At 40.8% G+C, this 17,166-nt stretch overlaps 1 protein-coding gene across 1 annotated transcript in view; it reads left to right on the top strand.

The window, feature by feature from the left end:
* BEGAIN (brain-enriched guanylate kinase-associated) overlaps positions 1 to 16,706 on the top strand; it is a gene marked incomplete at its 5' end in the record, with an annotated part of 73,602 nt that extends 56,896 nt beyond the window's left edge. Inside the window, 4 exons of the mRNA XM_010135917.1 lie at positions 8,433 to 8,540; positions 11,994 to 12,077; positions 15,333 to 15,360; positions 15,454 to 16,706. Of these exons, the coding sequence (XP_010134219.1) occupies positions 8,433 to 8,540; positions 11,994 to 12,077; positions 15,333 to 15,360; positions 15,454 to 16,706 (1,473 nt within the window). The remainder of the gene's footprint in view (positions 1 to 8,432; positions 8,541 to 11,993; positions 12,078 to 15,332; positions 15,361 to 15,453) is intronic.
* Between the last annotated feature and the right edge of the window lie 460 nt (positions 16,707 to 17,166).

The raw sequence follows: 17,166 nt of genomic DNA, 5'->3' as shown, positions 1-17,166 counted from the left end.
CATTCCTGAAAGCCAGGCTCCATTAGCATTATGAAGACGTGTTGAGGCAAGGATGGGTGTCCTGGGGATTGCTGCAGTGGGAAGCAAAAATGAGACAGTGGTACATCACGAAGTGCAATCAGGATGCTGACACAGCCTCTGCATATGCCCCAACACATTCCTGTAGCTTTGTTTTAACTTGAAAAGAATTACCTAATAAATTAGCTAAATGTTTGGCTCTTTTTCTCTAGTTGCTTGTAAAGACGCACATTCTTAAATGGACTTGTGAGTTCCGTGGGTCTGTAAGTGAATAGCTCCAGTGGATACTTATTTTACTGATAAACCAAAATGAGACTGTTATACAAAGAAGTAAAACCAAAACCACAACACTCAGCAACGATTAGCGCTAAATCCTGCACCCCCAGGATCGTGTCATGAACTGGTATCATTATTCATTGAAAAGTCTTTCGTTATTCTTACTTGGTGTTCTCCTCTTGTCAGTTTGCTGGTTTTATTACAATTTCTGCCCATGGGTGCAAGCGAGTGTGAGTAAGGGACATCCATAGCTAAGCTCTTAACTGGCAGATAAACTCACACAGCGCCAAAGCATCCATAAACACGCACACACACAAACACATAATCTGTCATAACAACACGAAGATCTGCGGAGCGGAGCAGAAACTAACGTGCAGTAATGCTTAAAATAATGAATTACTGCAGAGAGTACCCAATAATATCTGCAAATCTAAAACATATTGTGCCTTTTTTATGAGCCAATTGATAAAACATATGTTATGCATATGGTCTATGGGGAAGCACTGTAAATAGAACAGCTGTTAACTTTAAGAGTTATAACAGAAAAATGGTTTATTTCCACCACAAGTTCTCTCATTCTTGTTTTCTTTACATTATCAGATATGCTCCTGGCCTAGTCACCCCCACCATCACCCCAGTTTCTATTTAAGACTCTGACAGCAAGCTAAGAGGTCCCTTGGATAAACTATGTATTTCAAAATGGTCTCTTGCTCTGTGGAGACCATTACACACCTGGCTGGGAAGAAGAGTACACATAAGCTTGAAATAAGATATTTTTACCCTCTGTAACAGCGAAATGTTATCATGCCTGGTGAGAGAGATTATTGCACACTCTCCCAACGTTCAGTTCCACTAATTTTATTTATTTCCCATCAGGATGTGCTATGAACCAGATTTGTCCTCATTCATCACTGAAGTACTGTAATTGAACAATCACTGAGGATGCATAGAGCATCTGGGTGCCTTTTCTTTTTGATAGATAGTCCACTCTTATCCTCTATTATTAGTGTAATTATCAGTAATAATTAGATGCTGCTTCACTCACTCCAGAACACTAACACATGCATGAAGTCTAACCTGAGGTCTGTTTGAAGTCTTGATGGAGTATCAGCAGAAACACAAGCGAACTTATACCATATTCAATCCATACTTGCTCCCTATTTTGTTAGGACACAGAAATGTATTAATTATATATTAAATCACCTTTGCATAACAATAAAAGCATTTACTTTTATGGCAGATGTCAGTATTTGCTAATAACAGGATTTTAAAATACCGTATATCATAACAACCCCAGAGGCTCTAGTTACCAGAGCAGTCAAGTGAGGTATGGTAGACATAATTTGTTACAGAACTCACAGAACTGCAGAACCGTTGAGGTCTGAAGGGACCTCTGGAGGTCATCTGGTCCAACCCCCCTGCTCAAGCTCTTAAAGCAGGTTGCCCAAGACCCTGTCCTGAGGGCTTTTGGATATATACAGGGATGGAAACTCCACATCTCCCTGAAACCTTCTGCAGTGCTCAGTCATCCTCACAGTTAAAGTGTTTCCTGATGTTTAGACAGCACTGCTTGTGTTTCAGTTTGCACCCATTTCTTCTTGTGCTGTCGCTGGGCACCACTGAAAAGAGCCTGGCTCTGTCTTCTTTGCACTCCCTCTTCAGACATATATACACATTCATAAGATCCTGCCCAAGCCTTCTATTCTCCAGGCTAAACAGTTGCAGCTCTCTCAGCCTTTCCTCGTAAGAGAGATGGTCTGGTCCCTTAAACACCTTCCCATCCATTTCTTGGATTCTCTCTCCAGTATGTCCATATCTGTTTTGTAGTGACGAGCCTAAATCGGACATAGTACTCCAGGTGTGACCACACCAGTGTTAAGTAGAGGGGAAAGATCATGTTGCTCAACTTCCCCTAATGCAGCCTTGGTTACCTCCAGATCCTTTTCTGCAAAGCTGCTTTCCAGCTGGGTGGCCCCCAGAATATATTGGTGCATGAGATTGTTTCTCCCAAGGTCCAGGACTTTGCACTTCCCCGTGTTGAATTTCATACGGTTCCCATCAGCCCATTTCTCCAGCCTGTCAAGATCCCTCTGGATGGCAGCACAACCCTCTGGTGTACCAGCCACTCCACCCAGTTTTGTGTCCTATGCAGCTGCACTGTTTTATCCTTCATAAGAAGATTTCAATGAGATTATAAAATAACACCTTAAAATATACAGACCTTGCTTTCAAAAATATACCCCAAGCACTTCACCAACTACGATCCACAGAACAACAGTAAATACATTGCAGTTGTTTAGCAAACACCTTATAGCACCTATAAATACTTGCAATGAAAGGATCACGACTGGTACCCTAATAGAAAGGTACTGAGTTAACAGTGTTATACTGGTCAAAAAATGTGAGGAATTTCTCCCGTGGAAGTGTGGTCTTCCTCTTGGAAGAAAACAAAGTAGTAAAGGAAAAAAGGAACGAATTTCTACCTTTATACCACATCCGGAAACATTTCAGTAAACCTCTGTCCAGGCCTTCAAGATGGGGTACCAGTGCCACTTTGGTGGTATTTGTAGCTGAACAAGTCTCTCTCTCTCTCTCTTTCTCTCTTTCTGTCTGCCATTCAGGCATTACTTATTAAAGAGGTGCTTCCAAAGGAATGCTGCTGGCCACTAATACCTTGATGGTCACTACTACAATTGTATTATTCTCATGGTAGCACTGAGATGTTATCTATGGAAATGTTCCTTACAGGAACATCAAGAACAGATTTACTTTGCTATGTTTGAATAGGCTGACATTTCCACAGACCAGCACTGCTCATTTGCAAAATTGAGACCGATTTCTAAAGGTCTACACACATCTCAAAGCTCCCACAGGACAGCAGACACGACAATAAAGCAGCCTTGCCTTGACTAATAGGCTCACACTCCTTTACTGTAGAACGCTCTCCAACTGCTGGGAAGCATTGAAGGGAGACTGAAACATTACCAGAGAGACAGCCAACATTTAGAATTTCTGTTTCTGCTGAAGAACTACGGTAGGAACTTCTGTGGATCCCCTAATACATTCATCCAGCTTTTGTTACTTTCCAAAATACACTTTTCTATTAATTTTGTCATGCTGTATCAACCTACCAAAACTCTTTTCATCCCACTTAAACCACACATAACAGATGCAAGGACTAGATGATACCAAACACTTTTGAAAGTGACACCTTATATTTTCATGGGTCTGTAAATTTATGAGGGGTGTTGTCACTGTGATATCCTCTCTCCAGACAGAGAGGACATATTTTAATAAATCACTTGATCCCTTTGTGAAGAGCAAATACGCAATTCTTTCATCAGATCTGAGAATGAAGCAGTAAAGCTCATGCTAAATCCAGGGTAGGAGCAAGGGCTCCAAGCACTTGGTTCCCTTGACATTAATATCAGAACCGTACACTGCTGGAGTCACCCAGCAGTCCGAATTTGATCTGACTCAAACAAGGGCACGTGACTGCAGTTCTCTTGCAGAAGTCACACACTATGGAGCTGTATTCTTTTCTGCTGGCTCTGTGCCAGAAGAGGCAGTGGCAAGATGCACTGAGCCGACTCAACAAAGATTTCTGAACAAAGACCCACCAGAAGCTCAGCCCGTTACAGCCTATAGATGTGGCATTTTGGACTGGACCTCAGGACTACTCAGCCCAGCTATAAGCTATTGGCATATCAATAACACCATAAACTTAATCCGTTACTCAGTTTTGAGAGATAGGTTGTTAGCACCAGCAGAGCAGAAAGCAGTGTCAAAAGGAGAGAGGAGAGGTTACCAGTCTTATGGACTAATGACCAGACTCATGGCATCTAAAAGCTGCCAGAAATAGAGGGATCTGCCAAAAAGTGGTTATAAGTAAAATAAGCATGTCTATTTGTAAGTTACAATCATAACACTGATATCCCCTCCTCTTTTCATCCCTGTCTGACATCTATTCTTGATGCTGAAAACACGATTGTGCAACTGCAACTGAAGATCTGAAAGTTGCAGTCCCCAGTAACCAGTAATTCTTTTAATGCAGTGACCAGTACTAACATACTACCTCTTCAAGCTGCACCATTTTCCCCAACGTGTCAGGATTAAGCTTCTGTCCTCCTGTTGCCACCACTAGACCACGATAACATCCGGCTGAAGCCCTGAACTTTCAAAGATGGAAACACAGTATGTGTTCAATATGCCAAAGTCTTTCAGAGTCCTTTTCACCCTTAGACTGTCTCATTTTGCCATGGTCTTTGCTCATGTCAACAACCGATTTCAAGAGACAGATGTGAACACATACTGCCAGTTGGTTTCTCAACTTGCCAGCAAGTTTCCACCTATGGAAACCTGCATTCTCAATTACCTCTCTGAAACATCTGTATACCAACACAGGCACCATGGGGAATAAACAGGAAGAACTAGAGATCTGTGTGTGGTCACAGGGCCATCATCTTGTTGTGGTTACAGAGACATAGTGGGATAGCTGTCTGAAATGCTGTCATGGATGGCTATGTACTTTTAAGGAAACACAGGCCAGCAAGGTGAGGTGGTGGAGTTGCTCTTCATGTGAGAGACCAAGAGGAATGTATCAAGCTTTGCCTAGGGGAGAATGAAAAACGAGTCAAGAGCTTATGGATAAGAATTAAAGGGCTAATACGGGTGCCATCGTTGTGGGTGATTACTATAAGATATCTGATCAGGAAGAGGAAGTTGATGAGGGCTTCTACAGACAGACGAAAGTAGTGTCACAGTCACAGGTCCTGTTTCTCTTGGGGTACTTTAACCACCCTGATATTTGCTGAAAAGGGTCTATACTGGGTCCAGTCTTGTTCAACATACTCATCAATGACCTGGACGGACACAGTGAACCCTCAGCAAGTTTGCTGATGATACAAAACTGAGAGGAGAGGCTGATACACTGGAAAACTGTGCTGCCGTTTGGCAAGACCTGGACAGGCTGGAAAGCAGGGCGGGGAGCAACCTAATGAAGCTCAACACAGGCAGGTGTAGAGTCCTGCACCTGGGGAGGAATAACCCCTTGAATGAGTACAGGTTTGGGGTTGACCTGCTGGAAAGCAGCTCTGGAGAGAAGGACCTGCCAGTCCTGGTGGACAACAAGTTAACCATGAGCCAGCAATGTACCCTTATTGACCAAGAAAGCCAATGGTCTTCTGGGGTGCATTAAGAAGAGTGTGACCAGCAGGTCAAGGTAGGTTCTCCTCCCCCTCTACCCTGCCCTAGTGAGGCCACATCTGGAGTACTGTGTCCAGTTCTGGGCTTCCCAGTTCAAGACAGACAAGGAACTACTGAAGAAAGCCCAGTGGAGGGCTACAAAGATCATTAGGGGACTGAAGCATCTCTTTTGCAAGGAAAGGCTGAGAGGAGAGACGGCTGAGAGGGGATCTTATCGATGCTTATCAATATCTAAAGGGCGGGTGTCAAGAGTATGGGGCCAGGCTCTTTTCAGTGGTGCCCAGCAACAGGACAAAGGGCAACAGGCACAAACCGGAACACAGCAAGTTCCACCTGAACATGAGGAAAAGATTCTTTGAGGGTGACAGAGCACTGGAACAGGCTGCCCAGAGAGGTTGTGGAGTCTCCTTCTCTTCTTGAATAGCTCCTTTGGAGATATTCAAAACTCTCCTGGACCCAACCCTGTGCAACCTGCTCCAGGTGGACCTGCTTTAGCAGGAGGTTGGACTAGGTGATCTCCAGAGGTCCTTTCCAAACTCTACCATTCTGTGATTTTGTAAGAAGACTGGGACTAGCCTTTCTTTCTCATTCTCCCTCCTCCTCAGCACTGGTGAGATGTTTATTACTTTGATGTCTATCTGCCGACCTGTATAGTATAAATTAGGACTGAGATCGATTTTACAGTTCAATAAGTATAAATAATTTTTTAAAGTCACACTTGGTCAGATACAAAGTCTGGAAAACATCAGGGCAAATGTTATCATAACTGAAATAAAATGAAACCATAATTCAGTCAGATTCAGCTTGCTGAAAGCAATCAAAAGTACTGCTTCCAAAGCCTGAATCTGCTGCGCTTTTATGAGTTTCTCTCTGCTGAAGACTATAAAGCCTTGATCAGATGATCTTTCCTGAACTGTAAAATATAAAGTCAAGTTCAGTTTGGTTAGGCAAAAGCAACACTTGCTGAAAAGAGAGAGACTTAGGACTTCTCTTAAAACGCAGGTCCTACAAATCAGCTGCCCTGACATAGATAACTTATCATACAAGGACTGATAAAATCCTCAATACAAATGGTTATTTGGAAGATAAAGTCTGTACTCAGTGGACCTGGATCCTTCAAAAGTATGAAATAACCTGGAAAATTGAGGGGACACATTTCTCCCAGGTACTTAGCTAATCACTTGTCTATTCATTATGCAGCTAAATACCTTTGAAAATGTAATCTTCAGACATACTCTCGAAGGAGACAGATTTCTAGAGAGGCACAGATGCCCAGGAGATTTACAAAGTGCCTTGTATTTTTGTTCACAATAAAATCAATGAGAGTTAACGGCCTCATATAAAACCATGTCAATCCACCTAATTACAAAACTCAGCCCCTGAGATTGCGTGACTTGCAAAAATCAGTGATTTCAGAGGTCTTGCAAGCTCTCAAAGCTATACTTTAGCTTTCTATCACATAGTCCCCAGGCAGCTAGCAGGAGCATCTGATCAATGGGAAGGAGGATGGGAAAGGTGTCAAGCCTGCACCAGCCCCCGGGCACAGTCCAGAAACATTAAAACAGGCCAGTCCAGACCTTCAATCATATCTATGCTGTACAAAGCAAGTTGTGGGTATGCTTAGACCATTTGAGAAGATGTTTTTCTTTAAATAGCAACTCAGTATGAGAGCTGCCACTTCCAATTTAATCACCTTTCTTTAATATAGCCTGGTGCTTTGCAGCTGGATAATTAACCTTGATACTCATTCAGACTTCAAAACACACAACTCCCATTGCTGTCAGTTAGCTGACAATGTCGAGTGTGTGTTCATGGAAGATTTTTGTGTGACCCTGGCAATATGGCATTTGGGAAATTTCAGTAGCTAATGCAATCATCCTGCTGGAGAAAGTCCTTCATGAATTAACAGTTTTAGAACAGGAAGTGAGACTGTGAATTTGTCACTGGATTGAGTTTGCTAAAGAAAACAGATATACGTTAAAGTTTACCTTACTTTCTGTTCTTACTGCAACACTGCTTTCTAAAAGGTCCCTCCAGATAATTGGCAAACCTTTTTATTATGGTCCTGTACAGCTCTGAATACAAGGAAGATGCCTTGATCTCTGCTAGAGCATTCAGAAGCCACCATACTTTTTAACCAACTAACATAAAGCTGGAGACAGAGTTATAAATGATGGTACAAAATAATTTTCAATATATGAAGTGGTGCAATAAGTACTGCAATACAAAAATGGGCACAGTGTGGAAAGGGCCAGTGTTACTTTTCTCACTGATTTCTTTGCATTTATTATACAGAGTTTCAGCCTCCCGGTAGCAAGATTAAATCAACGGGCAGCAAGAAGTTTGAATCAGAGTATTTTCCTGTTATCCCACAGTGGGTCACATTCTGCTAACGAGCATTAACCCCGCAATCAGGCAAACATTCATCTTGAGAAATGAACAGCCTCATTCAGGGCTTGTAAAGCAGCCAGCACATTCTACAGCTAAAAGGAAATTGGCTCGAACACAGCTACTTTCCTTTTAAAATATTGTTCTTCCTCCCCAATAAGAATAGGAGCTAATGGCGTAAGTGAAACATTCTTGTAGCAAAAGTCAAGAGCAGCCCAAGTCCCTTCCAGGTTAGAAACCCTGCCCTGTGACAAAGAAGAAATAGCTGATTCTCAGTTGAATGCTTTTGCACAGGCTCACTAAGAGCCTTTCATGAAGAGCTCAATTCTAACTCCATATTTTCAAAGTACTTCTCCTCATCAGCTGAGTGAAAATAGCAAAAAACACAAAAGAAAAAAAAAGAGAAAGAAAAGAAAGACATGAAAAAACAAATATTGGTCTGTTGTGCTTTTCACTGGATTTGAGAATGACATCAACTTTTTGGGCCTTTTTCTGAGATATTCTGACAGTAGAAAAAAATATTGACTACTCCATTTTCTACACAGGGTCAACATTATGAAGAGGAAAAACGGGCTTTGAGCCATGAAATCATTGCACTCAATAATCACTTAATAGAAGCCAAGGTGACAATAGATAAGTTGTCAGAAGACAATGTAAGTATTTAATTACGGATACATCTTGAGATTTTATTCAGAAGTAAGTTAGGCCATGCACTTCCCGTGAAATTATAGAATAACCTCTTATTTTTATGTAAAATGTAACTTGCCATCTCAACAGTTAAAAATCATGTTTTATTGTTCCCATCATTGTGTAAGTTCACCTCTCCTTATTCTGTGGGATTGGGGTAAAACTTTTCATTGATTTTTTTTTCCTTATGTCTAACCTAAACCTGATGAAAAAAATATCCTAAGAAATGGCAATATTCCCACATTGATTTTGCCATTGGTTTCAGCCTAGTGCAGCAAATTGTTGGAAGCACATGCACAGAGCTATTGCATGTACTCGGGTATGGAGTGAGGATTCTTCACAAGGATTTTAGGTGCAGTGTAGAGCCCTACATTCCTGCAATTCCAGTGATCTCTCAGTGTTTGATCACTGAATTGGGATGCCCAGCACAAGCGAGCTCTACTAGCAGAAGGATTGACCCAAGCTGATCGCTCAGATTTTTGCAGGGAGCCGAAGCCAGGTTTTCCCCAGCTGTGGTTCCTTCTGTAACAATTTACCTGTCTCTGTGGGGAACAAAAGAAGGAACATCTCTGGTGGTTGTCACCCTGCATCGCATAAAACACTGCTGAAAACTGGCATCCATACTGTAGCCGGAAACCAAGCTCATTAAATCCTTCCAGAGTCAAACCTAAAAAGACAGCAAAGAAAGGAAGATTGCAGGCATTTGTTGTGCCATTCCTTAGACACTTAATTGAAAATTCATCTACAGAAGACATGTTTCTGTTAGTACTTGCTTTTCAGCATCTTACATTCAATCTTCCCATATTTCATATAAATTCTTAATCATAGCAGTGAGCATTTGAGCCCATTAATATGCCTGTGGATGTGAATTGTGTCTCTGTGATTAATAGCTTTCCAACGGAAACAAAGAGTTTGCTTTTTCAGAAACTGCATTGAAACAACAGTTACTCATAACTCCAATAGCTGTAACTAACAGAACATGATACATGGTAAATACAATGAGCTCCCTTTAGGTTGTAGAAGGACAGGTATACATCCAGATAAATTCAGCTGAAATCAGCTTTAAAACACAGCGAGAAAAAAAAAATTGTAAAACTTTTCCAACAAGTATGCATGCATTTACACTTCTTCATGGAGCCAGGTTTGAGCCCATATCTGAAGAACTGTTTTCAATATTCATAGTTTTTAAAAGGCAGCTTAGACTGGACTGGAGTTAAGAGTGCTCTTCCTTCAATTATTCGGAACTACTCTGAACATTACAGTACAATCCAGAAGCCTCAAATAACTGTACCACATCTTCATACTTGAGGTTGATTTACAGACAAGATTCTAGCCATCACTGTACCATCACTGATGAAAGTAAAGGTTAAACTTCAAATTCTAAAATAAAGAACCATGAAACAAACCATTAATAATATACCTAATAAGTAGAAACAGTGTTAAACTGAAGAATCCTGCATGGGGACAACATGTTTTTGTCTTGCCAATATTTCTTCCTTCAATTATATTTCCCCTTATTCTTCTGACAGATATGTAAAATGATGCTTTTGATGCAAGAACATGTTTTTGACCATGGGAAACACTTTTGGCATCAATTGCTGATTATTGTTCTAATTGCCACAGATGTGGCTAGTTTCCACTCAGATAAACATCAGGGGTCAGAAAGTCACCCCAGTCTCATGGTATGTCCCGTCATATTGAGACCAAAATACACGTGGCACATTAACTCACATGTAATTTTTTCTATAGTAATTTTTAAAACTACTAAAAATAAAGTGTCGGAAATGCTTTTTGTACTCTCCATGACAACCGCTTCGCAGAAAAAGAGACACCCAGCGTTTCAAAAAAAAAAAAGGATTAGATTTTGGAGCGATTTCATTTTTGTGTGCCTAGCAGTACCATATGGGACTTGGAGTACTTGTCTGTGCTACACATCGTGCAGCAATACATAGTGTGTTTAACGAGCATGTAACATGTCAGAATCACAAGTACATTCAACAGAATTTTGCTTCCAAATTGAATTCTTGAATTCCTACTGTTTGCATCTGTTTTGAGAAATAAAAATACTGTGTACTAACATAAAATTTAAGAACTACATAAATGCATGCACTTCCCCAGTACATTTAAGGCAGAAGTAGCATGTATAAAAGCTCACACAGACACAAAAAAAAAAAACCCCACAAACCAAGAGTGTCTAAGGCCCTTGAATGTGAAGATAGAGTGAACTAATGAGCATATGAAAATTACAACTATTCTCCCCATGCCTCACAGACTCCCAGAAATATCTTGTTGCACCTGTTATAACAGAATGTCTTTTACATGCTATTTCAGAACAGAGGAAATTTCCACCTTTCCTTTTCATAGAAAAAGAACAAGTGGGACAGAAAAAATCTACGTGCAATAAAATTATAACATTAACACCAGAGAAAATTCAAATAATTTCAGTATTCAACATCTTTTCTCTATAAACTCTTTCTGATTTATACAGATTAAACACAGCTCAGTGTCCACTGTACTTCTATGCTTTGTCTATGTCATCTACGCCCACATATAAAGTCTATTCCTGAAGCCAGCTTTGTTTTCAATAGCGCCTACATCAGGAAAAGCAGTATACAACTCTTACCTCTAGCAACCCAGAGATACTCATTGAAGTATACACAATCATGTGTGCTACATTAAATTTAGATGAAGGGCAAATCTATGCACTGAATTTTCCCATTAAATAGGCTGTGGGAACCATTCAGTACAAAAATAGTATAAGCATCTTGTTTAAATTCTCTTTTTCCCTGTGTGGAATTCTCATGGTAATTTCTTACCCTGTAAAAATATTCTGTTCTGCAGCATCAAATATTTGCAGTGAGATTTAATATATTTGTATAGTTGCGTTCTGCAAGACATGAAATGAGCCAGGAACCAGCAAGAAGGTTTCATAAGGAGACAAAAACCTTCTTTTTTAAAAACAATGCAAGGGATGTCTCCCACACTTGCATAAGATTTTTTAAGCATTTTCAGTATTTTAGTGCTGATCTAGATAATACTCAGTAAAAATTGTCTGTTCTTAAATTTTCTTTTTGCTTAAAAGGTCATGTTTATTTTAGCCTTCACAGTGCCATGCATGTTAAGAGTATAAAGTCCAGTTCCTAACGGTAAGTATCCATGTCTTGAAATGCAGATTACTGTTCTGTTGTAACAGTTCTCAAAATTTTCTTTTTACTAGTTTTATCAGCCCTCACGGAGCAAAGAGGCAAATATCTCGGGACCATACAAGAAACATGGAATCTTAATGTACTTAAAAGTTAAAGTATGCTCCAAATTTCCTCAAAGTCAATTTTTAAAAGATTTCTCCAGCATGAGAGAAAGGCTAAAAGACACAAGCTATTTGCAAACTTTAAAAACCAGGCTATTTTTTGTTTTTCTAGGAGCTCTATAGGAAGGACTGCAATTTAGCTGCTCAGTTGCTCCAGTGCAGCAAGAATTACGACAGGGCACATAAGCTTTCGGAGGTAATGTGAGCGAACTTGGTGAATATCCAAAGAAATAAATATTTAATGGAAATCAAGTTATTTCACATGTATCAATTCCAGAACCTGTTTGGTCTTAAGGTTTTGATACCCCTCCTTTCCCACCCACCTTTAAGCAGCAGGAGGGCTTGTGCACCTGCTGGGAGGTGTTGACAAAATCGCAGCCATTGATGGAACTTGGAGGTACTCTCTTCCCCGAGACCTCTGCTGTCCGGTAGAACGGGCCTGCACTGATTCAACGAAAAATAAAGGTTTTAGGAAAACAAAATTGCTGAGAACTCTCAACTCCAAAATGCTTGGTGGGGGGGGAGGGAGGGGGAGGGGAGCAAGGAAATGACAAGCTGCAGGCATCAGAGATTCTGATACAATCAATTTTCCTCCTGAAGCTATTTTCCACTCCAGCTAATTTCTAAACCTAAACTTCAAAATGGACTGACAGAACAAATATCTTTTTCTAAAGCAACCAGAGCACTGAGTGATTGATTTCCAAGGTGTAAACTTTAATTAATAATCCCCACTTCCAAGGAAACTAGGCTTGAGAAACAAACTCCTTAAAGGGGAAACAAGTATTAGTATTACCTTAGTGAACAAGATGGTCTTCAGGGGTGCAGGCCGAGAAAAAGCAACAGCCCCTTCCTCAGGTGTATTGCTTTGTTGAAGGTCAAGAGAAAAGCCTTCCCTTCATCAGTCCCATCAGGTTCGTGCCTCCCCCAAATGGTCTCTCTTGTGCAATTCTGGGACAGAATAATCCAAAATTGAATGCAGAATGTATATAACATTTCTAAGGCAGTAGACTGCTTCAGAGCACTAAACAGTCCTGGTAAATAAGGACAGAGCAAGACTCTTCTGACAGCTGGGCAATGATTTTCTGGAGACAGACTTTTCAAATTAACTGTTATCTTGGTCCTGTTATTTTTTCCTAGTAACTGACTTTCTTTAGCAATTCATATCCAGGAATTATCAAGGCATTACTCACACCCTACCTGTGAGCAAGAATTAGGACCTTAAAAGTACTTACTTGCAGAAAACTATCACAAATGTGGGAGCTCCCCACAATTTCCTGGATTGTCACACACTCAATTAAATAGGCAAGGTTTCCACTCATTAATTGCAAGTATTTATTAATTCACCAAGTGTGAATATGCTGTCACAGCCCATAACTTCCTTACAGATGCAAATATTGCCTGACAAAGTATTTTAAATTATCCAAAAGCCTGAACTATATTACAATATAGTAATGTGACAGCAATATAATTTTAGTAATTCCAGTTTCCAGTGCAATGCCCAGAAAACAATGTTCTTTTTCTTAACGCACATAAAATAGATCAAACAGTGGTTTTACAGGATACTAAAATAATAGCTGTCCCATACAGCAGTTTCATGTTACATGGACTGTATTTCTTTTCCTAATTTCTGTAGCAATTTACAGCAGCTTTATTCTACAATATGTTTATTAAATCTTTGTTGCATCTGTACTTACTATGATATTGCTGTCTGCCAGCAGACTGGCAGTATCATACTCTTTATTTCCAATGGAAGACATATGAACTAATTAACAACATAATAATTAATCCAAAATATCTGGGAAGGTCTGTTGGTTGTTGGTTGAAAAAACACTCATCCTACTCCACATTAACAAGAATGTCATTTCACAACATATCATATTTTGACTACATTGCATTTTGGGGATTAAAACAACTTTTAAAACTTCCCTGTGAAGATAAAAGAGAAGCTCCATATGTTATATGAAGTGCGATCATTACAAGGAGCAGGCACCTCAAATTTCTCATGCCTAAAATAGACAGGAGGGGGAACACTTCAGTATTTGCAGGGTTGTCTCCTCTAGAGGTACAAAGTTAGGAAGGAAGTGAGGTTGTTAGGGCTATAAGGGTAACCACTGATTATTTGATAAAGAGGAACTTGATTTCTAGTTATAAAAAGAAAGAGTAAATCAGAGTTCAGCCAAGCGTTCAAGGGCTGAATTCCTGAGTGGCGTAAATCAACAGGGATATCAAATGAGCTATCACAGTCACAAACTCAGAACTTAACCCAAATACCTGTTCTTTTGATTTCCAGCAAGAAACATTGAGAGACGGCAATTACGTAGCACTTTCTCATACCCCTGTTTGATCATTGATAGAGATGTGAAATGAGCAAGGAGGATAAAATTGGTCAGACAAGCATGCTTGGTGATACCTGTGTAGGCATTACCTACCAGACCCTTGAGCCGTACCAAGGAATGTGGTCTCTCGATCTCTTCTGGTCCACATGATAGAATGGCAGAATGGTCCACAGAGCTGATCCTGACTTTCTCCAAAAACTATACAACACCTGATGCATAACAGACTGATTGATTCATTCTGACCACTCTGTCACGGGAATCATAATGTAAATTCATATCTTAGCTTTCATTTCCATCAGTGTAGTAAGAAACTAGAAAAGCAGTCAGCTAGCAGCTGCTGGAAGAGGGAACATGTTGAGGCTTGTGTGAATGGCTGATCTGACAAGCAGTGTCCAAGTGCTGGGGCCAGGAAGCTGCTTTGACTTGCTTCTTCCCAGCACAGGAACACCCCTGTCATAGCAGCCAGTACCATTGTTTGCAGTGTCAGTGAAACAACTTTCCTACCTATTCAAACAGCATTGTTTATCAAATGCGACACTGAAGGGCAGGAGCCAATTTGGTGCTGAGTTGGAGGCAAGACAAGCTCAAAGAGAGGCAAAAGAAGAACAGAATATATCTGATCTCCCCCTCCTCTTTCCTCACCCCAGCAGAGACTTTCACACCCCCACACTCCAACTGCAAATCACAGCCATGCAGAGAGTCTGGAAAGTGTTGCTGTAGGCTGTAATTAGCTACCTGACTTATTAAGATCGTTGTTTACTATGTTCTTTACATCATTCCTACCTAACTAGAATTAACTGGAAGAAAACCTTTCGGTTTCACAGTGTTTTCCATGAGGGGAAGCAGATGAAGATTTCTAAATGTTAAGTAAATAAATTAAAGTAGTTTGATTATGTTTGTTTTCAGAAATGCACAAAGATTGTGGCCATCACATTAGCCAAAGATCCATATATGGTTCTTTGACTATGTGATGTCATAAACATTAATTAATGTCATATGGCTATGTAATGTCACAAACAGCACTCACCGATCCATGTCATATTAGGTCCAAGCAGACACCAGTATTGACGTGTACCCTTTTCTCCTTCCCCCTTTGCCACCTCTTTATGTTTCAGTTGCCATCTGACTTTCAGGAAAGAGTCAGCATCCATCTGGAAAAACACGGGTGCAGCCTTTCTGTCCCCTTGTGTCACACATCTTACGCTGATACCATACCCACTTGTGTCATTGCCAAAGTACTGGAAAAACCAGATCCAAACAGCCTCTCTTCGCATTTGTCAAGTCCATCTACAAGGGATCTCAATTTTCAGGACTCTGCGGGAAAACTCGGACAAAGGCCCCAGTACAAGACAGACATCTACTGCAGTGACACCGCCCTTTACTGCCCCGAGGAGAGGAGGAGGGAGAGGAGGCAGAGTGTGGACACGCAAGTGAAAGATGTGGGGTTCCTGCGGTCCCAGAACTCCACAGACAGCACTGTTGAAGAAGACGGTTTCCATTCCAGCTTCTCTCACGAAGCCTTCCCAGAGTACATTACCTCTCTGCCGACCTCCAGCTCCTATTCCAGCTTCAGTGTCACATCTGAGGAGAAGGAGAACGCCCAAGCCAACACTCTTACAGCCTCTCAGCAAGCGATCTACATGAGCAACCGAGATGAACTATTTGAAAGAAAGTCACCTGCAGGTTATGAGCATCAGGGAAGTCCTAGGTTTGCTAAGTCCAAAGCTGTGCAGCACATGGAGCTTGCTGACGACAACGAGAACTCACCCACTTTTACTAGGACTCTGCCTCCGTATGCAAATGAACCTTTTCGTTTCTCAGCCATAACACCACCGCAGGCTTTAGCAAATCAGAAAATGAGGAACGAGTGCAGAAGCACCCACCCTTCAGAAGAAGACTTGCCTGGGCGATGGAGGCAACTGAGCGTGGAGGACATCGGTGCGTACTCTTACAGGAACGCTGGCAGGCTATCGCCCTGTAGCTTTTCAGAGCAGTACTACAGCAGCCCTATCAAGAAGGGAGACAGTCGAACAAGTCCCATCTACGCTAGTTACAAAGCAGATAGCTGCTCAGAGGGAGACGATATCTGCCAAAGCAGACTTGTGGATTCTTGCTTCTTGAGAACAGACAGTGGCCTGAATATTGACATCAGCACTAGCTGTAAACAGGACAAATTGCCCACTTACAAAACAAAAGAATCAAGAGACCAAAAAAATGAAAGGATCACCGTCCAGTTATGCAGTAGCAAAAACATCGAAAGTAGTCCAGTATTGAAAAGAGAATACGTGGACGTGAGCCCAAACAGCTCAGCAGAGTCCCTCAACCAGAGTTCAGTGGAGGCTTCAGAAATCCACCAGTCTTCCATGGAGCAAGGAAGCCATTCGGGTATTCACAGCAAACAGCAGCAGTTTCAACGGACTGGGAGTACTGGTTTGAGTCGGAAGGACAGCCTTACAAAAGCACAATTATACGGAACCCTTCTGAACTAGGCATCTTCCAAAATGGCAATAAGACAACAAATGAAAGGAAGCAAAGAGCATTTGGTACTTCTAGTGAACAATAAAGGTTCTAAGAAACAGGATTATTATAAAATATATATTCATAATGGTACTATATGTTTAAAACAAAATCTCTTCAAAAATGTTATACAGCACTTTCCACTTAACATCCTTTCCACGTGGGAGACCATCCCCTCCCCTCTTTTATAAACCTGAAATATTTTTATAAACAAAATGGTATTTATTAGACTATCCTAAGCTATTTGAGCAGAATTCTTTTCCCTTCAAGCAGGTTTCTTATTTATTTTTGTGCATGAGGCCATCTGTGCCTAAACTCTTGGAGGAAAAGGGTAAAATTATGACGGCAGTGATAAAAAAATCCACCCGATAAAATACCATAAAATGTCATGTGAAAACAAAACAAGCAAGAATGGTGAATTTGAAGAAGTAT

This window comes from Buceros rhinoceros, unplaced genomic scaffold, assembly GCF_000710305.1.
Source record: "Buceros rhinoceros silvestris isolate BGI_N320 unplaced genomic scaffold, ASM71030v1 scaffold9745, whole genome shotgun sequence".
Classification (NCBI taxonomy): Eukaryota; Metazoa; Chordata; class Aves; order Bucerotiformes; family Bucerotidae; genus Buceros; species Buceros rhinoceros.
The sequence above is the reverse complement of the archived record's forward strand: the minus strand, read 5'-3'. Positions and strand labels throughout refer to the sequence as shown.